This window comes from Urocampus carinirostris, chromosome 8 (genome assembly GCF_059441175.1).
Source record: "Urocampus carinirostris isolate Australia breed hairy pipefish chromosome 8, RoL_Ucar_1.0, whole genome shotgun sequence".
NCBI lineage: Eukaryota > Metazoa > Chordata > Actinopteri > Syngnathiformes > Syngnathidae > Urocampus > Urocampus carinirostris.
In genome coordinates, this window is record NC_142356.1 from 25,553,213 (window position 1) to 25,579,798 (window position 26,586).

At 39.6% G+C, this 26,586-nt stretch overlaps 1 protein-coding gene across 2 annotated transcripts in view; it reads right to left on the minus strand.

Annotated features, from left to right (window-relative positions):
• Positions 1-294: 294 nt before the first annotated feature.
• The window catches only part of tll1 (tolloid-like 1), a 79,483-nt gene continuing 53,191 nt past the window's right edge, over positions 295-26,586 (minus strand). The window contains exons 18-22 of one of the 2 annotated variants that reach the window (XM_088342107.1): positions 20,862-20,987; positions 18,302-18,429; positions 12,614-12,827; positions 6,263-6,513; positions 295-3,204 (exon numbers count right to left, since the gene is read on the minus strand). In XM_088342107.1, coding sequence (XP_088198233.1) covers positions 3,067-3,204; positions 6,263-6,513; positions 12,614-12,827; positions 18,302-18,429; positions 20,862-20,987 — 857 coding nt within the window. In that variant the 3' untranslated portion in view covers positions 295-3,066. The remainder of the gene's footprint in view (positions 3,205-6,262; positions 6,514-12,613; positions 12,828-18,301; positions 18,430-20,861; positions 20,988-26,586) is intronic. The other variant, XM_088342108.1, reaches the window with a different exon arrangement.

A 26,586-nucleotide genomic window follows, 5' to 3' on the forward strand; every position in this document is an offset into this window, starting at 1 on the left:
GTGGAATATGGTTACAAGTACTAGACACAAAGCCACAGGCAGACTTACGAGTACTAAACACAGCGGTATGCAAATTACGATGATGTCACCGGTGCCTCTGGGAATCAGCAGGTGAAACTAGTTGAGCTCCATTTCCTCTGTGAGGTCAGGGTTGGGTAGGCTTACTTTAACTGGATTACTTTCAATTACTTTTGGATTACTCCAATACCAAATATGCTAATAAAAGACAAAAGAAACTAAATATGAATAAAACTATGACTCACAACACGTGGTAAGCTTTCTCTCCTTGCTTTGATCTCCGGCAAAACTAACATAAAATGCGACAGAAACAAAATGAAAATAAATCCAAACAGCTTGCCAACATCATTTTTGCCGTTCCATGTATACCGTTACTCCCCAAGCCTGCACAAAACTTAGTAATTTTATTCGTGTTTAGTTTCTTTTGTCTTTTATTAGCATATTTGGTATTGGAGTAATCCAAAAGTCATTGAAAGTAATCCAGTTAAAGTAACCCTACCCAACCCTGTGTGAGGTCGATGCGCCACGTATTTTGAAATGGGACATTAATATTGGATATTAACGTTTTTTTCACGTTACGTGTTGCACTCGCACCTAAATCCGACCAAACGCTTGCTTGCGCCATTGTTATCTTGTATACACAATGTACATGTCAAAAAGAGGAAACAAAGCTTAACTAGTTTCCCCCGTCGTCTCCCTGAAGCACCCGTGACGTCATCTTAATTGGCATTCCACTGTGCTTCCCACTTGTAAATCTTCCCATGGCTTTTTGTTTTGTACCTGTAATCTGATTCCTCCTCCAAATACTTTGACACATAGGTTTTTTTTTGCCCTTGGGTTTTCGTTTTGTACTTGTAGTTTTCGACATGTGTCTTTTTGAATCACACACAAGTGTCACGACCAGATCGGAATCAGGACCCAAATGCGTAGCGTTGACCACAAGTTTATTGATAGAAAGAGGAAGGGCAGCGCCCAAGCGGGAAGCAAGCCCCTCACGCAATCGGATCGTGATCCGAATACGGAAGTGGATCTTCCGGGGCGGGCGATGGCGGTGTCAAGGACGGAAAAACAGGCCGATAGCCGGGACAGGAGAACAAAAACGTGGTCGGGATCAAAAACGCGTTGTAAGCCGGGACGGGAGAGCAAACGTGGTCGGAATCAAAAGAGGTCGGGCCGGAGACAAACGAGCAGATCAGGAACGAACTGGTGCCAAAACGGGACAGGAAGGAATCAGAGTCAAAATGCTTGCCTTGTAACAACAGAGGTTCGCTGACGGACTGACAACCGGAGAGGGACAGGACTGGGCTTAAAAAAGGACAGGGAACCAATCAGGTAGCCCGCAGCAGCTGCAGCCAAATGAGCGGGCACAGGTGATCCAAATCAGTAATCATGACAACGAAGAACATTGTAACAGGTACAAATCCAGTTTTACGAGTAAAAAACATCCCTTTTGTGTCTTTTCCTTGGCACGCTTTTTTGACAGCAATCTTACTCCATACGATTGAGGAGAACAATATAAAATTGACCTCCTATATTGCTACTTGTAACAGACTGCTTACATGAGCAATAGCCATTCGTCAACTACAACTACAATGTAAACAAGTGTACACACCCCTGTAAAAATGAAAGGCGAACTAAAACCTATTCAAGAATTTAAACTGTACCTATAGGATGAAGGCTGTACTGGGACAAAGCCTGCTTCTGCATTTTGTTTGTCGCGCTATTTATTGCTGTTATGTCGAGCTGAGCTTATTTTTGTTTTTTTAATCACATCCTCTTGGTTGTATTAATTGATAAAATCCAGAAAAGTTGTATATGGAAAAAGCAATTGGGGGAGGTGGAAACATATTCTGGAAAGGGCGACCCCGGTTTTTAAATGTGCATTACCGCCACCTGCAGGATTTGAGTAGGGTTGCACCACAAATAAGATCTATATATACGCAAGTACAGTGGAACCTCGGTTTTCGAACGCCTCTCAGTTCGGACAAATCGGTGTTCGACCAAAAATTTTAGAGAAATTCTTGCTTCGCTGTTTGGTCAAAAAATCGGAGTTCGAACGCCGGTACGCTAGGGTGCGACGCTGAGCGGTGTACGGGTGTTTTAGCCCCTAATTATGCCTCCGCAGAAGGTCGGTGCAAGCAGGACAGGTGAAAAAAGACAAGTTGTTCGTACAACTATTGCCTTTAAGAAAGACATAATAGCTAAATATGAAAGAGGTGTACGAATTTCCCATCTTGCTAGTGAATACAGCATGGCTAAATCTACTATCAGTACGATAATAAAGAATAAGTAGGCTGTGAAATCGAGTGATGCGGCTAAGGAAGTTAGCGCTATGAGCAAGCAACTGCCGCAAGTTTTGGAAGAGGTTGAAAAACTTTTGATGATTTTTCTCTCCCCACCGTCCACCACAAAGGTAAGAAATCCTATTCATAATCCTTTTTTTTATTTTTACACGTTCATGTTAGCGTAATCTTTCGTACGAAAGATTACGCTAACGCGAACGTACGATAAGCCTGGGTTAGCTTACGTTAAAACTTCATGGTAAACATTTAGGGTGTTGGAACGGATTAAAACGATTTACATTATTTTTAATGGGAAAAATGATTTCGGTGATCGAACAAATCGGTTTTCGAACAGGGTTCTGGAACGGATTATGGTCGAGAACCGAGGTTCCACTGTACTGTGTTTTATGTTGCTTCGCGCCGGTGGCTGCATATTTCCTCTGTATACACACTCACAAAATTACACAGCCATACATTTGAACGTCAACACAAAACATCTGAATCCACTTTGAAAGCGGTAAATGGGAAAAAAAATCATCAATAGTCTTGCAATCTGTACAGTTAAAGAAAGGACGATGTATCAATGCGGGATCCATTTTCCGTTTGTTGTTTTTTTCTTTTGGTTCTTTAGTTAATTCGCAGTTTGTCATTCCGGCGTCCGACGAACTGCATCAACGTCCGGAATTCTCTGCATAATTCCACCTGCTGTGCTCCCTGGGGGAGGTATCTCGGTCCACATCCACAGGATGAAACGTTTCTCGGAGAGTCATTTCGTAGCGTGAAGGCTTTCCTGAAATTTGGTGCTGGAGTAGCGGATATGGAAACCCTTCTTGCTGATGGTGTCATCGCTATGGAAACGGATCAACAAGGCGTCGCTGAGCGAATAGATCCCTTCCCTGGGCTGCTGACGAAAGGAGTTAGAAATTAAGCACAGGTATTTTTCATCCTTGAATAGCAGTCTTTTCTGGAGTTTCATACAGTCATACCTCTATACATGAGAATTTCGATTTACGAGATGAATTTGGAACGAAAATCTTTACGAGGGGAAATCCAAGTAACACGTATTCCAAATAAAATAAATGTGACTTGAATTCCCACAGGCTACCACCAGAGACCGCTCAAGACTGCTCATTGCTTAAGACCCGCAAGTTTGTTTCTATAGTACTGCTTCTCCTTTTTGTGAGCTGCGCCTTGAGTTCCGGGAAGGAAAATGGTAAAATGTTTTCCGAGAACAAAATGGGAAAATGGTCTCAGTTGAAATGAAATAAAAAAGAATCCACAAACATGAGCATCTAGTTTTCGAGTGTGATCGGTCAACATCTACTATTTAGACGCAATCCAAAAAGAAATATGTCATTGAAAACCCCAGGCTCTTTTAATTTTGTGTTTATTTGACCACTGGATGGCACTATTGTCTAATGCGAACGTCAAACCAGTGCTGCAGAGCACAGTGTAGCAGCAGGATCCCAGACAAACATGGCGGCGAACTTTAGGTAAGGATTCAGCAGCATAAACAAAGTACAAATTTCTCTACCTATGATTTTTTTAAATATAAAAATCAACGTTGGTATGACAGTTCATGTATTTTTGCCATCTGTTCAAATCCATGTTTTTTTATTTTACTGCAGGGGTCTCAAACGCAATTGAGTTGAGGGTCGCTGAGGTTGGGCCAAATGGGGGTTTCCACTAAAACAGCGCTGATTAAAACATTCAGCTGTTCTTAAAGGGACAGTGTTTTATGTATTTGTCCACGAGACGTCGCAGTAATGTGGAAAAATATTTTTATCAAAAAGGAATAAAACATAGGGAAAAAGAAAGAATTAAAGATGCAAAAAAAGAAAGAGGGAATACAAAAGTAGGAAGAAAGAAAGCAAAAAAGGAAAATGGAGAAATAGAAAGAAAAGAAAGGAATTAAAGAGAAAAGGGACCAAAAATACAATTTTTGCTCTTTTTTTCTTATTTAAGTAATGAGTAATAATCTTCGTTTTGGTCATTTAAGTCTCCATGTTTTGTCTGCTTCCGTTATGATTCTAGTATTCATTTTTCTAGCACGACAGAATACAGCGACATCTAGCAGGAAATTTATACACAATGTCCCTTTAATTTTCCTATCAAGGCAGGGGCCTCAAACTATCATCCCGGGGCCATGAGTTTGAGACCCCTGTTTTACTGAATGTATTATTTGACTGAAGAGATCTTTTCTTCCTCATGCCATGAGGCTCTTTAACTCTACCCGGCAGAGTAAAAGCCCGCAGTAAACCACACCACCTACATTGCATATTACCGAATCTTATTGCAATATGTAGTCTGTGTAGCACTATTTAGTTATTCTATATAACACGCTACAGTGGGCATTTGCACGTCACACTGGGTATTTGTATATTGTATTCTTTTTGCTTTATTATTGTATTGTTCTCAGCTCAGGGATGCTGCTGGAAATGTGAATTTCCCTTCGGGGATGAATAAAGTATCTATCTATCTCTATCTATCTATCTATCTATCTATCTATCTATCTATTTTTTAATACCACTAGGGGGCGTATTACACACTGTCCCTTTGAAGTAATAAGACTGACTGGGGCTTGAATGCTCTTTCAAAATAGCCAACCACTATTCGTGATGAGAAGGAGAAACTTTTGTTATTGTGGATACAAAACAAGGAGTTAGCAGAAGATGACGTCATGGAGAGCAGAAGTCTCTGTCAATCTACAAGGACCTACAACTTGAGCCAGCATCAACAAAGGGGGAGTTGTCTTTGAGTTCAACCAATATGGATTTCAAGGCCAGCCATAACTGGTTTGAGAAAATCAAGATGAGGTCTGGCAAACACTCTTCTGTTTGGGAAAGCAGCGAGTGCAGGTTACAAAGCACATGAGACTTTACGGAGCGCTTCATCAAAATGAAGAAAATAAAAACAGAATGCTGAAAAAAAAAATGTGTGTACGTTCATTTGAAATTACAGTAACTTTAATTTTAAGTGTACAGTAAGCGTAATCTACAGATTCTTGTGCTCGGTCACTCCCTCTGATCCATACATACACCTCTGTTACGCTGACTCCATCCATGGTAAGTGCTCATGATAAAAATAATTCATACTGTATTCCATCCATCCATCCATTATCTTCACCGCTTATCCTCAGTAGGGTCGCGGGGGTGCTGGAGCCCATCCCAGCTATCTTAGGGCAGTGGGCAGGGGACACCCTGAACTGGTTGCCAGCCAGTCGCAGGGACAGACAAGTCGCTCGCTCATTCACACCTAGGGACAATTTGGACCGGCCAATTAACCTGACATGCATGTTTTTGGAATGTGGGAGGAAACCGGAGTGCCCGGAGGAAACCCACGCAAGCACGAGGAGAACATGCAAACTCCACACAGGAGGTTAGATCTTATGACCTCAGAACTGTGCCGCACACTCGCTAACCACTGCCCCAACGTGCTGCCCTCATACTGTATTTTTTTTTTTTTTTACTAATTAAATATGTTTAAGTGATCCTGAAGATGTGTTTTGCAGCTATTTAACATTGCATGGATGAGTTCCTCGACATGAATGAAGTTTATTATAAAAAAAAGTTAAAAAATGAAGGAGCTTGGACGTTCACTGTAGTAGGAAAAAATACATGCAAATAAAATTAAGTAGAATAATACATTTTCTTATTCAAATTATTAATTTATTTTCTGCATTAAATTATTGTTGGTAATATACTAAAGGGATAACCACAAACCACTACACAACTCGAACTTGTTTGACTTGATTGATTTACCGTTTCGTGATAGTCGCTGTATACCGGATGGTACCCATATTTGACAATTTTGCGTTTTTCCGTACAGATTTTCTTGTACGTGGTACACGTCTTAAAATGCGTAATAAACGTATTTTGTACAGCAAAAACGTACAGGTTGACAGGTATGGTATTAAGAGGTATCACTGTATGTGTTAACCGCTTTTCTCTGTTCTGACTTACCCCCGAGCCACAGAATCGGCCGAGCCGGTGTGAATCTGCGTCATAACCGTTGTACAGTTCGATGAAGTCGTAGCCGCAGTCGGCCTCCTCCTCCACCTCGAAAGTGACGAAGCTGAGCTCGATGCCGTAGCCCTGCTCGGCGGTCAGCAGCCACTCGCAGTCACTGTGGCCTGGGTAGTTGTTGTCTCCAAACTGGGCGTGCGAGTACAAGTTCTTTTGCCTGGAGTCCGCCTTCAGACGACCGCCGCACTCTGTGCACATGGTGTAATCAGTCTGTGTTAATCGGGACTCTAGACTTTAATCACGGTTCATGGTTCACAGATCCCTGAACTGCCTGGTATGCGTCTTTAGACACCTATCTCTACTGCTGATGGTTCCTGGCCTAAGTTTGGATTTTGGCAAAGTTTTCACCTTTCCATTCCTTGATGTTTTCTGTTTTCCTCCCATTCAGCCCTCTTCTACGGTGATCCTGATGATCTTGTTACGTGACCATATCACTGAAGTTTTCTTCTGCGCACACTTGACAACAATTTGTGGTAGCGTCCAATGTGGCTTCTGATGGTATTGCGCACTGTCCCATTGGTCACATGGATTTTATAGCTGATGCCTTAGAACAGGGGTGTCAAACTCATTTCAACTCGGGGGCCACACGGTAGAACAAACATTCTGTTGGGGGCCGGACTAGTAGATTAAACAGAAGGAAAGAGATAAAGAAAACAGAGAAAGAGGGAGGGAAAGGAGAGAGGGCGGGAAAGGAGAGAGGGCGGGACAAAGAAAGAAAAAGAGAGAGAGGGAGAGAGCATGAGAAACAAAACATAAAAAGTCGCGAGAGAGGGGAAAAAGAAAGGGAGAGGAAGAAAGAAATCCAAAGAGAAATAGAAAGACAGAAGGAGAGAAAAGAGAAAAGAAAGTGCAAAGGTATGAAGAAAGAAATAGAAAAGAGAGAAAAGGAAGTAAGAACAAAAGAGGTTAAAAGACACAGAGACAGACAGACAGACACAGAGAGACAGACACAGACAGACACAGACACAGACAGAGAGACACAGACAGACACAGACAGACAGACACAGACAGACAGACAGACACAGACACACAGACACAGACAGACACAGACACACAGACAGACACAGACACACAGACAGAGACAGACAGAGACAGACACAGACACACAGACACACACACACACACACACAGACACACACACACACACACACACACACACACACACACACACACACACACACACACACACACACACACAGACACACAGACAGACACACAGAGACACACAGACAGACACAGAGACAGACACAGAGACAGACACAGAGAGAGAGAGAGAAAAAGACAAAGCGCAACAAAGGAAGAGAAAAAGAGAGACACAGAGAGTGAAAGAGACAGAGACAGAAAGAGTGGGAGAAAATTGGTGAGAGAGAGAGACAGAGAGAGTGGGAGAAAATGGGTGAGAGAGAGAGAGATAGAGACAGAGAGAGTGGGTGAAAATGGGTGAGAGAGACAGAGACAGAGAGACAGAGACAGAGACAGAGACAGACAGAGACAGACAGACAGACAGACAGACAGACAGACAGACAGACAGACAGACAGACAGACAGAGAGAGAGAGAATAATAAATACAAGTACAGTGTCTTTGTGAGAGGCACCTGGCTTTGGCAACATCAAGTGGACATATTTTAACCTGCAGCTTGTTTTTCTCTTGCGCTTCTCTGAGTGTTGTCTCGCGGGCCGGATTCAATCCCTTAGGGCCGCCTGTTTGACACGTGTGCCTTAGAGGTACCTGTAACTCCTTCAAGATGGGTTTAAGTCTGGGAAGTGCAACTGTGGTTGGAGCTATTCTGGCCATGATTTCTAGTCCCGACCTCTTTTCTGATATGACAGCTCCCAGATACTCAGATTTTGTGACAAGTTCAGGCTCTTGGTGGTAGTTGATGGTGTTTATTTTTTTTCTGTGCTGATTTCCATCCCATACCGGGTTAATGCTTATTCCAGACGATTGATCAGATCTCCGAATTACTGTTCTTCTCATGCAAGTACGGCAATATCATAAGCAAAACAGAGGTTAGTGACGTTATGTCCCCCAATGTTGACTGTATCTTCATATTGGTCCAAGGCTTCAGTCAAGAGCCTCTCCCGGAATATCACTTTTTTTTTAAAGTATTAGAATAATTTTCTTTGTTTTATCATTACTATTTTATATGGTGGGCAGCACGGCGGCGCGGTGGTTAGCGCTTGTGCGGCACAGTTCATGTCATGGGAACCTGTCGTGGGTTCAAATCCAGCTCCAGACATCCTGTGCGGTGTTTGTATGTTCTCCCCGTGCTTGCGTGGGTTTCCTCCGGGCACTCCGGTTTCCTCCCACGTTCCAAAAACATGCATTTCAGGTGAATTGGCTGGTCCAAATTGTCCCTAGGTGTGAATGAGCGAATGAGTTGTCTGTCCCTGTGTGCCCTGCGATTGGCTGGCAACCAGTTCAGGGTGTCCCCTGCCCACTGCTCGGAGATGGCTGGGATGGGCTCCAGCCCCCCCGCGACCCTAATGAGGATAAGCGGTACGGATGATGAGATGAGATGAGATTTTATATGGTTATGGGATCTGTGAACCATGAACCTTGAAATGTAAAGTACCTATATGAGGAGTTAACGTGCTACAAATAAAGTTTCGTTGAATGCAGTAAGTCTTTAGGTCAATGTTTTCCAACTGGTGTCCTTTAAGACCTTCAATTGCCCAATTTAATCTAAAAAGCATTCCACTGGAGAAACTTTGTTTTCTTCCTGTGATCGTATGAGCATCCAAATCAGCAGGTGGTGTATTTTAATAAACTAATTAGTCATAGTATAGTATATTTAATAAGTTACTTAGTTTAATAAAGCTGTTTAAGATACCACTGCAAAAAAATGACATAAAGTCTTGCACATTAGTTCACTGCTCATTTTAGGTGTTTATTGTTTTTAGAAAAAACATGATGAAATATAGTTAAATGTTTTTAGTAACGTATTTTGTTTCAAGAAGCTGTTAAAGATTCTGTAGCAAAAAAGAAAAAATCAAAAAAAGTAAAAATCCTGCACATAATTTCCATCCATCCATCCATTATCTTTACCGCTTATCCTCAGTAGGGGGTGCTGGAGCCCATCCCAGTTATCTTTGGGTTGTGGGCAGGTCCTGGTTGCCAGACAATTGCAGGACACACAGAGACAGACAACTCACTATGTCATTCACACCTAGGGACAATTTGGACCTGACATGCATGTTTTCGAAATGTGTGAGAAAACTGGAGGGCCGGGAGGAAACCCACGCAGGCACAGGGAGAACATGCAAACTCGAGGAAGTCTGCGGGAGCTGGACTTAAGCCCTGAACTTCCGCACCGTGGGGTTGCGTGCTAACCACCCATCCGCTGTGCTGCCCTGCACAAAATTTGGATGAGTCCAATTCTTTTCTTATTTCATCCCAAAAATGGTTAGAACAACAGATCATTTGAGTTAAATTCCAGTATTGTTTTTATTATTTTTCTAATAGAAAAATAGATAAATATAACAGCTTAAACTATAATGATAATGACAAATGATCCCAAAAACTATGAACAGTGAAGAAAACAAAACAATAGATGATAACAAAAACTTTCTACTGTCAACATGGGCTATTATTAATACACCATCCCCTGATCTAAAACCTACATGAGAGATCGGAAAAACTCAAAACCTCAGCATGATAATGATAACCCCCGAATTCAACCGAAGCACCTCCCCAAAATTATAGCATGTGTAAATCTTTTCGTTAATAAAGGACGGGATAAGCATTAATATGATAAAAAAAACGCCAAATAACAAATAAAAAACATAAAAACAAAAATGTGAACAACGCAGGGTTGGAAATACTACACTGCCTTGAAATAGTTGAGTCCATTTGATTCCTAGCACTGCTCTCTTCCCCCTTCTACGCTCCCATTTCGCTCAGCTAGTGTCACTTGCGGCATAGCGGCAGAGTCTGTGGAGGCTCCCGTGTATTACGGTGAGATTATGTTATTATGGAAGCCCAAGAGTGAAAAAAGGAGCATTCAATGATTAAAAACAGCCTTAAAATGAACATTTATTTTATAAGAGCGGCCTTTTAAAATAAGAAGGTTTTAGAAAAATACTTTTAGAAAAATGTTATCAGGGTGGAATTGCACATGTTAGATTACTTGAAGTGAAATTTAAAAAAAAATGCTTTTAACCTACCAGAAACTCTGGGTGCTTATGTTAATACTATGTTGTTACCCCCCAAAGCTCTGAACCTAAAATCGCCCATGATATATTCTATATGTGTGTTCAAGTCCTATTATGTAAAAGCAGGAATACTCCGAAACGGTAGGAGGCAGTGTATTACTAAACCTTTAGCGCGAAGATGACGTCACAACTGGAATTGTGAAGATTTCTGTTGGTAAATTGCCTTCATTTCGAAATAATTTAAGTAATGATATAAAGTATGTTATAATTAATTACTTTTAATGCATAATTAATAGCTATTTTAAGGGATTTAAGTGGATTTTAAGAGCAGTGAAATAATTTTAATGGATGTACTTTTTATATTACCCACTAGATGTAGCCATTGTTTTAGACAAAGAATTACTAGCTCAGGTGAGTTGCTGTAAGTTAAAGTTAAAGTCTTTTGTTATTTGTCAGTTGTACAGTACTGTAATCAGGACCTTCATGGGACCCTAAGCAAAATTAGATTTGGGGCCCCCTATTACTTGGTCATTTGCATCAATACTGGAACTCATTCCATGTTCTATTTGGAGTCGGGGGCCGCGTGTGACATGTTATACTCCTTTTTAAATAGATTACTTTCATCAAATTGGTTTTGAAACAAACACAATTAGAGAAAAATCGTATATTAAGTCCCTGTTTTAAGCACTTCATTTGTTATGTACTTTTGAAGTACAACTGTAGGGTTTTTTTCTATGGTTGTCTTTTGTATTTCTGAAATCGGATTATTATATAAATTATGTAGTCTTTTATTGTTACTTTAGTTTTATTTTTGTACTATTTCTATGGTATTTCTCAAGTTATTCTGTGTAGTATTTCCATAGTAGTATTTTTTTTAGTATTTCTGTAGTATTTTTGTTGTATTTCGAAAGTGGATATTTTCTTGTATATCTGTAGTATTTTTGTAGTATTTTTGTATTATTACCATAGTTTCATGATTATAGTATTTTCGTAGTAGTACTGTAGTATTATTTTCGTTGTATTTTTGTACTATCTCTGTTTGTAAATTTGTAGGATTTCCATATGAGAATGTTGTCTATCTTGTATATCTGTAGTATTTTTTGTAGTATTTTTGGTAGTACAGTGTTACTGTAGTTTTATTTTTCTAGTATTTTTGTGATATTTCCATAGAATAATTTTTGTAGTATCGTTGTAGGTGTAATTTGCAGTATTTCATAGTATTTTGGAGTAATATTTCATAGTTTTTTTTTATATTCTAGTATTTATGTATTGGTATTTTTTAGTATTTCAGTAGAAGTATAATTGATATATTTCCAAAGCAGTATTTTAGTAGTATTTCTGAAGATTTTTTGTAGTTTTTCTATAGTAGTATTTTTGTCATATTTCTTTAGTATTTTTGTAATAGAATTTTTGGAGTAAATAATTCTGTAGTCGCATTTTGTAATATAGTATTATTGTAACCGATTTTTTGTAGCAAGTCTATATATATATTTTTTTATTTTCAGAATGAATGCAAAATAAAATATGAGGTCCCTGTTTTTAAGCACTATAATTTTGTAGTTACTGTGTAGTATTTTGGTTGTATTTCTGTAGAAGTATTTTTGAGTGGAGACGCAACGTAACAATATTGGCACCAAAAAAGTGAACCACTCTTGGGGGCCCCCTAGTGGTTGCAGGGCCCTAAGCAGCCACTTAGCTCGCTTATGCCTTGACCGTAATGCATACCTGTCAACCTGTACGTTTTTGCCATACAAATTACGTTCATTATGCATTTTAAGACGTGCACGACGTACAAGAAAATCTGTATGGAAAAACGCAAATTTGTCAATTATGGGTACCATCCGGTAAACACAGACTATCACGAAACGGCAAATCAATCAAGTCTAACGAGTTCGCCGGGGTAGCCTCTATCTCGGTATCGTTTTTTTTTCGTTGCAAACGAAGCGAGCGGTACTGTGCGCATGCGTCTGCCGCCCGGGGATTTCCCATCATGCATCATTCCGGAAAAAAAAAATGGTGTATGATTATTTTGTATTTTGTAAGGGGAAATACGACAGTTTGTGCGGGCATGGAGCCGAGGAGGTTGACAGGTATGCTAATGAAGACATTTTAAGAATGCGTAGTTGAATATACCAGTTGTGTGAGTGGCCTGGAAGCCCTTCCGCTGCACGGAGGCGTCGGAGATGAATCGGAGGTACATTCGGTTCGCGGTGGACACGAGCGGCTCAGGAACTTTACTGCCGCATAACCTCCCCAAGATGGCCGCCGTGTCTCCGTCGCCGTCGAAGGCCTCCAGGTGATCATAGGCGCACTCTTGATGTTGCTCGATTTCAAACTCGCTGAATGTCTAAAGAAAGAAGGGAATTTCAATTCATTGCTTCCATGTTTAAGCATATTTGAACTTTACATTACAGTATCATTATCATTGATATAATCATATTTGTCATTTGGATTCAACGTAAAGTTCCGTATTTACTTTTTCCATATTTTGTTTAAAATCTTCCCGTTACCACAAAAATATTCCACGTAGCTGATGTTATTTTTTACTCGATATTTTGTTGTTATTGTGCTCTGTAGCCAACAGACAGCCCTTTGAGACTTTTTGTAATAATGGGCCATATCAATAAATTTGACTTATAGCTGTAGGATTTTATCATTTTTTTCTTCATTAACATAAATACAAAGACATGTAAATTTTAATGTTTGAGTTGTCTTTAAGTCATTCAATGCCAGACGTTTCTCTCAAATGGGAAGCCAATAGAGAAAATATTCGACTTTCCACTTCACGGTATGTGTTCACAATGACTTCAAATAGCATTTATACAGTAGTTTTTCTCCCAACTACGCCTTTCTTCTTTTATATTACTCATAGCGAAAGCTGTTCGAGGCTGAACACACCAGGTTGGAAGATGGAGGGTGAAGAGGTGTAAAGTGATTTCATGATAATTTTCCGCCATCTTGCTGCAAAGGGAACCCACAGACATCAAAAGACGAAAAAATGAGAGGTAAAATGGTGCAGTTTGATCACTGATTCTAAGTAGTTTGTACTCTTTCTTGTGCTCTTTAGCACTTGTTTTCAGTTCCACTACACCATAGAGCGAAATTAGCGAAATCTAGTGGTAAAATAAAACACACTGTCCCTTTAACGCCTCTATAATGTCAAAATTGCGTTGTGTACATCTACAACTATTCATTTAAGTGTGACAAATGAGAAAACTAATACCCAGTGCTACCATACATTTATGACAAAGAAACCTCATAACAAAATGGTGGTAAATGAGAAAAAGACAAATTAATTGATTTGATTCATTCATTTTGCGGCATATGATTTATTACTTTTTTTAATTGCTGTTTTATTTTATTCTTTAACCAAAAACACAACATCAAATGCTTGCGTAAGGTATGAAGGAAATAGGCTCCTGGAACATAAGATGCATGTGTGCACTTGCACAAACAAAATGCACAAAAACAAAAGTGAGTTTGCGTGCGTGAAACAGATGGGAAAAGTTACCTGGGGCCTTTTTCAATCGCATGAACACACATCACAGGTTTAGCCTCTTTGAACAAGTATGCACCTTTCATTCAAATCTGAGTGAAGTATGAGAAGCCGCCTTCACAAAAGAAGTGTACTACTTCTAAATGAAAAATTATACTTTGATCCCGCGTCAATTTTCTTTCCCATTAGTAAACAAAATTAAGCACAAAAAAGATAAATAAATGAATACAGTTATCCCTCTCGATTTACTTATACGGTTTTGCTACTTCACGGATTTGCATCGTGCATTGAATTCTGTATTCTGATTGGCTAAACAGTCTCCCTGCTTATTATTTGATGGTACAGTATTTATTTGTAAAAAAAAAAGAAACAACCTGTATACAGTATTTTGATTTGTTAAACAAATACTTGAGTATGTAAAAGGGTATGGATGCATGTTCCTCCAGAACCCATGAAGATACATGTGGGGTTCCCCAAGGTTCAATTATTGGCCCAGTACTTTTTCATCTGTATGTGCTTTCCCTTGGAGATGTCATCAGGAGACACGGACACAACTTCCAAGTTACGCTGACGACACACAGCTTTACATTGTCATGTCCCCTTGATGACAAAAGTCCCATCAAAGCCCTTTTAAATTGCATTTCAGATATCAATTCATGGATGGCAGATAACTTCCTGCAGCTCAACCAGGACAATACAGAGGTTTTACCTATTGGTCCTGAAAGTCAGAGAGGGAAACCTTTACCAAAACTACACAATTTTAGAGCTTTATATTACATTATAATGTCAAGAACCAGAACAGGAGGAGGACCCAACTGCGTGACATTTCTCACACAAGCTAATTTACGGGAAATGGGGCAGTCATGCACGTTAACCCAAACGCCAGTGATTCGGCGATCGTTGGGCAGAAGACGTAAGGCAGCAGTCTGGTGTGGAATGACAGGAAGCCAGAGGCCGAAGAGATCGATACCAATTGCACGAGCAGATATCGGACAGATGGGGTCGATACCGGTCAGGACGGGACAGACAGGATTGATATCAGGCACTGGAGACTGGAATCCGACAACAAGCAGGATGAGAAAGACGGAAACAATACTAGACAATGGAGATCGAAATTAAACAGGACAAACTAGAAGGGAACGCTACTAGACACTGGAGATTGATATCAAACAGAGAACGAAACTAGAGATTGATATTACAAAATAACCGGGCAAAATAGCCGGGCAAAATAGCCGGGCAAAATAGCCGGCAAAAATAGTCGGGCAAAATAGTCGGGCAAAATAGTCAGGAACGATACCAGACAGAGTCAAAACCCACGTCTTGCAGGTGCAGAGGTTCGTTGACAGACTGACAAAGGGTAAGTGAGATAACTGAGCTTAAATAGGAGGGAAGCCAATCAGTCAACGATCCGCAGCTGGCACCAAATGGGCGGCCAATTGGGCGCCATGGGCAACCGTGACATATGCGGTCTTGTTGTATGCTGAATGCTTTTATACAGCAATTTGAGTGGCAATTTTTGGCTTGAAAAGTGCTTTACAAAAAAATTGTATTTGTTTTGATTTGATAAAAGGGTTTGTTATTTGGTTTCAGTGTACAATACAGTATTATATTGTATAATCATTGTAAAAATGGTTTCTACTTCATGGATTTGGAATGTAATCCCCGCAATAAAGAAATGTGCACTGTACATTAACAAGCTAGGTTCATGGGAAAACAAGATGGTGGAGTGAGTGCTATTTGTACACATGTTAACCTTTTGACATTTTCAAGAAACAGCATAAGATACACTTGGACGTAAACAAATACTTACATTCTTAGACATGAAAAGGGTGCCACACTTGGATGCCCTTTCAAAACGAATTGTGGAAAATAATCCGTCATTTTAATAGTATTTGTAAACAACTTAAATTAGGAGGTTAAAGTTGACACAGTTGAGTGGTCCTTGCATACAAAAAATATGTTTAAAAAATCAGTCTTGGTAAACAACATTAACTCAATCAGGAGAAATGATGTCGGGCCACATGAACTAATTTTATAACCAAGGAAAGCTTTTTATTGGTAAAATTATAAACGTACGTTTATGGAAGTAAAGAAAAGATGGTGGTCAACAAGGATGCTTGGCATTTTGTGTTTTATGAAAGATAAGATTTTGTCAAATAAATGCCCTTCTACTTTAAGATGGTTGTCACGTTTGCCATGGCGCCCAATTGGAGTGGCCCGTGTGGCGTCAGCTGCGGCTCATTTACAGATTGGCTTTCCGTCTATTTAAGCTCAGTGCTCCAATTTTTCCTTCGTCAGTCCGTCAACGAACCTCTGCCCCACAAGACATGTGTTTTGACTCCTTCCTCTTTTCCTGTTGGTATTCCCTGTCCGGTATTGTTCCCGTTTATTTTAGTCCTGTTTAATATCGGTTTGCAGTTTCGTTCCCGTCTATTTTCGTCCCGTCAATTATTCTCCCCAGTTTTCGCTCCTGTCTAGTTTGTCCTGTTTATTTTCGATATCCTGTATCATCATCTATCCTGTCTGTCCCGTCCTGTCCGGTATCGACCCCATCCGTCCGTTATCAACTCAGGCAATTGGTATTATCTCATCGGCCTCTGGCTTCCTATCATTTCACGCCAGACTGCTGTCTAACATGAATGACTCCCCATTTCTCGTAAAATAAAAGGCTTGTGTGAGTACTGTCACGCGCTTGAGTCTCGATCCGGTTATGGTTCATGACTATGGATGGTGAGTTCACCTTTGTCTTTAAGGGTGCATTAATGGATGCTATTTGTAAACAAACTATCCAACCCTGTAAATCAGAAAACGAGCTTTTAAAAATTAAAAAAAAAACTCTTTATTTATGGGGCGACACTGACGACCTCAACTTCCAATCAATGTTCCCTCTAATTTTCCACGGGTCTGAGCGTTCACACAAAGTTGGTGAGCATCGCTTGAAACAACAGTGAGCAACCATAATCTCAAGTGTGGCAAGATAATTAATTATCAAACATGTCCAAAACTTGACATTTTGCTGAGTTTCCGGCAATGCAAAATTATTTTTCTCTATTGAATGAATTGATTCATGTACTATTGCAAAGGTTGCAGGGCCTACAAACGTCGTTTGTTCTTACAATTCTTTCACAAGATATCCATTTCTTTTTTTTCTGATATATATTGTCGCGCAGCAGCACGGCGGCGCAGTGGTTAGCGCTTGTGCGGCACAGTTCATGTCATGGGAACCTGTCGTGGGTTCAAATCCAGCTCCAGACTTCCTGTGCGGAGTTTGTATGTTCTCCCCGTGCTTGCGTGGGTTTCCTCCGGGCACTCCGGTTTCCTCCCACGTTCCAAAAACATGCATGTCAGGTGAATTGGCCGGTCCAAATTGTCCCTAGGTGTGAATGAGCGAATGAGTTGTCTGTCCCTGTGTGCCCTGTGATTGGCTGGCAACCAGTTCAGGGTGTCCCCTGCCCACTGCCCGGAGATGGCTGGGATGGGCTCCAGCCCCCCCGCGACCCTAATGAGGATAAGCGGTACGGCTGATGAGATGAGATGAGATATATTGTCGCATAATATTAACATTTTTGGGGGCTTATTTTGTCGGTTGTAACATACAGAACTGTACTTAATCACATTTTTTAGTGGAAGTACAATGTTGGCAACAAGATTCACTTGATATGATTGGAAATTGTTTGAATGCAACACAAACTTTTTCTTCTTTTTTCTGTGTTTTTTTCTACTTTTTTTTAAATTCCTTTAAAAAAAGTCTCATTGTGTTTATTTTTTCCGAGCTGATTTTTTTGTTCTCTATTTACTTTTTTCCTACGTTTCTTTCTTTTCTTTTTTTTCTGGCTTTTTTCTAAACTTTTCCTTCTTTTTTTTCTCTTCCTTTTGTTTTTGTTTTCAGCTTTTCACTACTTTTTCATTTTGGTATTTTTTTCTTTTTTGTTCTATTCCCCCCTTCTTTTAAGTCATTTTGTGCATAGTTTTACATAATATTTGGTCATGTTGGGATTAAAGAAGCAAAAACAACCTGAAGAGCCGTTTAGGACCCGAAAGAGCCGGTTCCTTTTAGTGAGCCGAGCCAAAGAAGCCGGTTCTCGACAAACTCTACTGACTTTACTTTTCAACTTCGTTCGACATTGACTTCAAAATACCGCATTTAGAAAACAGCGTCAGGGGAACCCGTGTATTTTTACCTTCATGCACTGTAACTTTGACTCAAGTCGCTTCTTAATTAGTAATTTTGAGCCCTCATTTTTGTGCGCTGGCTAGATTTTCTTGTGCGCTGAGAATGTGCGAGTAGTGCGCAATTGCAATAGCTTAGAGGGAACACTGCTTACAATCCTGACGCGATGACCCGGCGTGGCTGTGATGTCCCAGGTGCACTCCTTGCGGCTGGGGTACTTGTCCGGCCAGTTGGGGCTGCTCAGACTGCCACTGGTGCTGTGGATCTTGTGCTCACACTCGGCTGCAAACACATGCGCATAAACACGCAGAGAGGAAGTTGAAATTAAGACTGTACAGGAAGAGGTCAAAGGAAATGGAAAGGGAACGGAACAGGAAGTAGCAAGCGGTAGGCGTTAGAAAAAAGAAAGCATGCTGACAAGTTGGGTGTGAAATACCCTCTCCAAACAATCCCGATTGTAATTACACGCATGCTTCTCACAATGAGACCGTCATGGTGATGCAGTCAGGCCACAGAAGCATAGCAACATCACAAAAGCCTGAACGAATAATTTTAACACAATTCATAAGATTTATATTATTTTAATATTGCAGATCTGCAGAGGAGATTTCAAATGATGCCACTTTGTTACTTTGACTATTACGCACTGTTGTTTATTGTTTAGACTATTATGAACTGTTTGCATCATTGTCACTCTCGGCCGATCATGTTTTGTAATATATGAAACTAAACAAATTTCTTGAAATTTCTTATCTGAGCTTTGGGCTCGCTCCCTGTTTTCCTTGCAAGTTCAAAATCCATTGATGTACTCTCCTTGTTTTGAGTCTTGAATACAATTAAATCGATCATAGTCTTAATGAATCACTTTCAAAACAGCAGATTCCCGCTTTCTCTTGTTGTTTGTTCTAATTTCAGTGTTTCATCGTTGGGGGGCCTCCAAACTCTTAGGGTGTGGTTAGCTGTCTGAAAATCCTTCCTGCAGCCGTTTGCTGTTAGCCCTATTAGAGAGAATGAGCTTCCCCCAGGTCCCTTCCTTCACATGTTCAGCTTGTGCCTTCAAGTCAAGTCAAGTCATGTTTATTTGTACAACCCTTAATCACAAGGAGTCTCAAAGGGCTGCACAGACCACAGATTAATGCAAACCACAGACTATTATTACACCATCCCCAGATCTAAAACCTACTTGAGGGCAAGGAAAAACTCAAACACCTCAACATGAGGAAAATGAAGAAACCTTGACAAGGGACCGCACATATGGTAATCTCCCTTCCAGGATGACCAGGCTGCAATGGATGTTGCAATAACCAATAATACACAGATATTGTCAACATCAAATACAGGTCATTGATATGCTATAGAATAGAAGTGTGTTTTGAGCCAAGATTTAAATAGTTCCACTAAGGTTGCAGATTGGATCTGAGGGGGAAGAGCATTCCACAACACTGGGGCCGGAATGGAGAACGCTTTCGAAACTGCGGTTCTCTTCTTGGCTCTTGGGATAACTAGTGGACCAGCATTTTCCGACCAAAGGCTATTCCTATTTATTTATGTATTTTTTTGTTTCTTTATTCCTGTAGTTATTTAGTTTGTATTATTACCATTGTGTGTGTCTGTATATTTTGCATTCCAGGTTGTTGGGTGGAAAAAAGGGGATTTTATTGTACATATGTAACGGCTGTCATAATAATAACTTTTGTTGAAATTTCTGCTGAAATATGTTTGCATAGTTTGCGTATAGGCGTCCTGCAATGACGAGTACAACAGTGCCACCTGCTGGTATGGGGAAAGGTTTGGTTTGGCTTCTGATTTTATGAGCAGAATGCGGATATTGTTAGCAGGTTGTAAGCCACGACCTTTTGGTGCTCCGCAAAAAGTTAATTGTAAACATTAAAACCACACCTGACAAATCTCTCAACATGCATAGTAATGTGATTGATGTTGTCAAGCTGTTTGGATTTATTTTCTTTTTGTTTCGGTCGCCATTTTTGTTAGTTTTGCCGTATGTTGTACGTTGTACTAAAATGCTAATTCCCCTTATAGTGTTGAAAGCTAGCGGAGGTGCTAACCACATGTTGTGGATATGTTGTGTTACTCATTGCAGGTAAATTGTCCCCGTTTTTACACTTGTTATTGTAATTATTTCTATTTTCTCATATATATAAAAAAAATGATGTTGGTTAAAATTCAGATTAAAGAAAAAATATGTTGAATTCATTGTAAACGTTAAAACCACTATGCGATCTCTTGTTAAAAGTATCTTGTTAAAATGTATTGTGATGGTTGACATTATAAAATCTATTTTATGTAAACTGAAAAGAAAACTATTTGATATGTTCAGAGCAGTCTACAGCGCACTGCTAACGTGTTGAAAGCCAGCAGAGGTGCTAACTACATGTTGTGGATATGTTGTGTTACCCATTGCAGCAACTGTAATAAAAGCCTCATCATCCAGTCTAGCGTGAATGTGGATCTTTGGTGGGACGGGTACACCGCGGTTACACATAGAATATTTGTACACAGCACTTTGAGTTGCAATTAGTTGCTTGAAAAGTTCTTTACAAATGAATATTGATTTGATTTTACATCATTCAAAAATTAAATATGATGTCGTCCGACTCAAATTCATGAAACACAGAGGCCGTCTGCCTACGTCCCAATCAAATCACCTAAAACGGTATTGTACTACCTGTTTCAGTTCTTTGACATAGACCAACCTTCTTTGCAGTCGTGCTTGTTCTCGTGCAGTACAAATCCGTGACGACACTGGCACACGTACGACCCCAACGTGTTGACACACTCGTGCTGGCAGCCGCCATTGTCCTTACTGCACTCGTCCTTGTCTGGCACAAGCACGCACAAATTAAAAACACAGTAGCAAGAATGTGGATGAGAAAATGTTTTAAATAGTGGTGAAAAGTGAGTTCAGAACGGAGAGCGAGAATAAAACTAGAGTAGATTGCGATGACATCACTGGTCGCATACGCTCACAGTATACAGTATTTACTAGTTTGTCATTGTACTATTATGTTCTTTTTGTCCCTTAGAATGTGTTTGGTCATTCACAATATCTCTTATGCATTAGTATAATCATCTTCTGTTTTAATAACTATCCTAAAAATACCTAAAACCTCACAAAAGGCTTGGCAAACATAAGAAAAATTGTGCTATTTGGTCACTTTGACTGTGTGGTTGGCTTCTTTCTTGTGCCTTGTAGCACTTATTTCTGGATGCACTGCACAATACAGTGACATCTAGTGGTCAATTATTACAGAGTCTCATTAAAAAAGCATACAAAAAGCACAGACATACTTGGGCAGTAAGTGTAGACATTACTCTTTACATTTGATTTTCATTCATTACTGTAGCATATCTGTCAACCTCAGCCAATTGCTCCCCTTATAATGATTGCAATTCCCATGATTAAGCGATAACAAACATCATAAACTCATCACAACACCTATTTACTCACAGCAAAAAGACTATAAAACAAAGATAGAGATAATTTGTGTAAACAAGTTTATTTTATATCCCAACAAAACACTCTCCATGACTTTGCATATTTGCACATCACTGGCCACTTTAACTATTTTGCACACTTCCCATTGGAAATATTCCGTTTTTTATTTTTTAATCTTTCTATATTTGTATAGTACTTGTTTATACTGTTGATATTATTAGCTGTTATTCATTATTCTTTGTCTTACTGCTGTAACAAAATAAATGTCCCCATTGTGGGATGAATAAAGAATTATCCTATCTTATCTTAACACAAACTGTCTTTTAGATCTTTCTTAGTTCTTTCCCCACTTGCAGTAAATTTAGTGTTACTTATGCTATTACCTATTTTTCATGTATATGATGTGTACTGTCTTTTCATTCTCTTTATGCTGAGGTTTTTGAGTTTTTCCTTGCCCTCGTGTAGGTTTTAGATCAGGGAGTGGTGTAAAAGTAGTCTGTAGAGCCCTTTGAGACTTCTTGTGTTTAAGGGCTATACAAATAGACATGACTTGACTTGACTTTAATATGAATCTACTGTTCTGTTATAATTGCCTTCTTACTCCTCTATGTACTACTATTGAATCTGAACCATTTATGATCTATTTGGTTCTTTTATGTAACATGATTTCATTGTTTTACATGATTTATATTTTTACTTATGTACGCCTATGTGTCCCAAGCTATCCTAAATGGCCTCAATTTTAGTCTGTTCTAGGAAATGTTTGACCAATGGTTTTTCCTTCTTCAAAATCCTCCCTTATCATCCATTTTGTCTTCATGAATATTGCAGTCAGTTGATGCCATCGTAGCAATCCTTATATCATTGTGCACACATACAAATTTAGGCTCACATAGTTTATAAGTGTGTTTGTCTTTGTATGCGGGGCATGGACCAAGGTACCTTTCCCTGAAGCCTTTGCCAAACACAAACACGAGCAAGGCAAAACACTTAGTGTTTCGTGTGAGCCGAAAAGTTACAGTTTGTTATTGTCTTACCAGGGGTTTCCAATGTGGTACCCACGGGCACCTGGGTGCCCCCGAGGACAGGAGAGGTGCCCGTGGACCTGTTCTGATCATAGCTCAGCAGTGCTGGGACAGTGTGATTTTCTATTAAAATTATTATTATTTTCGTGTGGTTGACTGAGTCTATTCAACCCTAAGTCCAATAAGTAACCAGGTAATAACATGGTCACAACATATTATTAACATTATTTCCTTAATTAGTAACAGAACGTAGCTCTCAACTTGAAAAAGGTTGGAGTCCCCTGGTCTAAACAATATAGACTGTAAGAAAATTTGCATCAGAATTGCTGGATTTTTTTTCTTCTAAAAGTCAACAAATGATTCCTGCTTTGATCATGCAAAGGGATATTTGTTCTCAATTGAAATGGGGAATTGTAGCAGTGTCCTCTTTGTCCACTTTTCTATTTTGATCAAATAAAGGGATAATCAAGGATTGGGGACTGTTAAGAAATAAAACAGGAGAAATTTCATATATTTTTATCGAAAGCAGTGTGTATATAGGATGGGAATATTGGTAAAATATATATATGAAAGAAATATATGTATAATACTGTTCAAAAGATAAGGGTCGCCAAGAAATTTACATTCTTTGACAAAGGTAACGTTTAAAGAAGATTTTTTTTTTAATTCATCATTATTTCTAACTTTTTCAATGTGTCGACTATGGTTTGTATTTTTTTGAAACTCATTTGACTAATAAAATAAAAAGTGTGACTTTTCATGGAAAACACCATAGTCTGGGTCACTCCAAACTTTTGAATGGTAGGTACCGGTATATATTTATTTACGACATTCTCAGTACATTAACATCATAAAATCACTTCAAAATAGATGAAATAGTGGTAGTTGTTTTACAAATCTCTATTATAATAGGAATTTGCTTGGAATTGAATAAAACAAGGAATACCGTTCAGTACATTTGTTTTTTTATAACAGCAGAAAACGTAAAAAAAAACAACCATCCAAATAAGTTATAGATAAGGGCCACAAAATGAAAATAGATATAGTATCCAAATGTGAGGAGAAAGTTGAAAGATGCTTTTAATTTCTGGTACTATCCATGACATTTCCTGCACCGCTTATCCTCACTAGGGTTGCAGGGATGCTGGAGCCCATTCCAAGTGGTGGGCAGGGGATAACCCTGAAGTGGTTGCAAGACAGTTGCAGGGCACACAGAGAGAGATAACTCACTCTCTTAATGGCACCAAGGGAAATTTGGGCCCACGCAGGCACGGGGAGAACATGCAATCTCATCACGGGGTGTCTGGAATTGAACCCTGGACTTCTGCAACATGGAACTGATGCGCAAACCACCCGTCTTCCGTGCTGCCCATTGTTAGTACTTTTCATATTTAAATCCTCTGATTGAACCATGTTATGATTGACAACTTGGACAAGGGACAAAGCTCATGTTTCCCTCAAGAGAAAAATGGATCTGGCGGTGGTGATCCATAAAGACGCTGCAGCGGTCAATTAAATCACGTTACCTCGAACCTCTGGAAAATTTGCCTGTCTGCTTGCAGCAGCAGCGGCCAAGGGACCTCGAAAGGTCGACCGGCCTGGTTTTGCATTTCGGCACGACTCAAACACAATCAAACGGTCAGGACACTGCACCATCTTGTCTGAACAGGACAGGAGGCAGAATGCGCCACAAGCCAGAGACACAAACAGGATATACTGGACTGTCTCAGAAAATTAGAATATTGTGATAAAGTTCTTTATTTTCTGTAATGCAATTAAAAAAACAAAAATGTCATACATTCTGGATTCATTACACATCAACTGAACTATTTCAAGCCTTTTATTATTTGAATATTGCTGATTTTGGCTTACAGCTGAAAAAAACTCAAAAATCCTATCTCAAAATATTAGAATACTTCCTCAGACCAAGTAAAAAAATAATTTTACAACAGCAAAACTAAATCAAACATTTGAAAATGTCCATTGATGCACTCAGTACTTGGTTGGGAATCCTTTTGCACGGATTACTGCATCAATCCGGCGTGGCATGGAGGCAATCAGCCTGTGGCATTGCTGAGGTGTTATTGATGCTTCGATAGCGGCCTTCAGCTCATTTGCATTTGTAGGTCTGGTGTCTTTCATCTTCTTCTTAACTATACCCCACAAATTCTCGATGGGGTTCAGGTCAGGGGAATTAGCAGGCCAATCAAGGACAGTGATGCCATGGTCCGTGCACCAGTTACTGGTGGTCTTGGCCCTGTGGGCAGGTGCCAGATCATGCTGGAAAATGAAATCCTCATCTCGATAGAGCTTTTCAGCAGATGGAAGCATGTAGTGCTCTAAAATCTCTTGGTACACAGTTGCATTTACTCTGGACTTGATGAATCACAGTGGACCAACACCAGCAGCTGACATGGCTCCCCAAACCATTGCTGACTGTGGGAACTTCACACTGGATTTCAAGCAACTTGGATTTTGCTCCTCTCCAGCCTTTCTCCAGACTCTGGCGCCTTGACTTCCAAATGAAATGCAAAACTTGCTTTCGTCTGAAAAGAGGACTTTGGACCACTCTGCAACTGTCCAGTGCTTCTTCTCCATAGCCCAAGTCAGACGCTTCTTCCGTTGTCTTGAGTTCAGAAGTGGCTTGACCATGGGAATACGGCTATTGTAGCCCATTTCCCGGACACGTCTGTGAACTGTGGCTTTTGATACCTGGACTCCAGCTTCAGCCCACTGTCTTTGAAGCTCCCCCAAATTCTGGAAGCGGCTCTTCTTCACAATTTTGTTAAGGCTGCGGTCATCTCTCTTGGTTGTGCAGCGTTTCCGGCCACATTTTTCCCTTCCAACAGACTTTTTGTGGATATGCTTTGAAACTGCACTCTGTGAACAGCCTGCTCTTTGAGAAATTTCTTTTTGTGTCTTACCCTCCTGATGGAGGGTATCAATGATGGTCCTCTGGACAGCAGTCAGATCAGCAGTGGTTTAGTTTACTGAACCAAGCTGAGTGTTTTTAAGGCTCAGGAAACCCTCGCAAGGTGTTTCGAGTTAATTAGATGATTCAGGTGATTAGTTGAATAGCCTACTTGTATACTTTTTCATGATATTCTAATATTTTGAGATAGGATTTTTGAGTTTTCTTAAGCTGTAAGCCAAATTCAGCAATATTAAAATAATAAAAGGCTTGAAATAGTTCAGTTGATGTGTAATGAAACCAGAATGTATGACATTTTTGTTTTTTTAATTGCATTACAGAAAATAAAGAACTTTATCACAATATTCTAATTTTCTGAGACAGTCCAGTATATATAAACTTACCGGTAAAACATTGGACACTCTAGTTCTAACATTTTAGTTAAAGAACAGGTTAAAATATCAAGCTTCCTCTTTTGGCAACAATACACAAATATCTGAACAAACCCTGATAAGGAATCAACATTTGCTAGTTCACACAAACCTTCACTCATAGGTAGGATACAAGTTTTAAAGAGAAAAAACTGACCGCAACTAAGTTACATTTCCAGTGTCGCTGGGATTAGATGTACCTACTGTATTTTTCCTTGAGATTCTTTGCATTTTATGCCAAAAGATTTCATATTAGGCTATGTTGGATTGCTCTACATTGCAGTGTTCCTACATTATGCTGTAAGGTCTTGTGTTACATTGTTATATTATATTATGTTACACTTTGCAGAATTCTATTCTGAGTTATTTAGGTTAGGAAATATTACATTATGTATTAGGTTACCCCATGTTATGTCATGCTATCCATTGTTATAAAAATTGGCTTTTTGTTATCTACAAATAACAATATACAGTAAGTTTGTTTAAAGGGACAGTGTGTGCCTCCTAGCGGTAAGAAAATGTAACTTTATATAAAACAACATTGATTTGATTAATAAGCAGAAATACATCAATCATCATACAAACGCACATATTTTCAAATACTTGTAGGTCAAG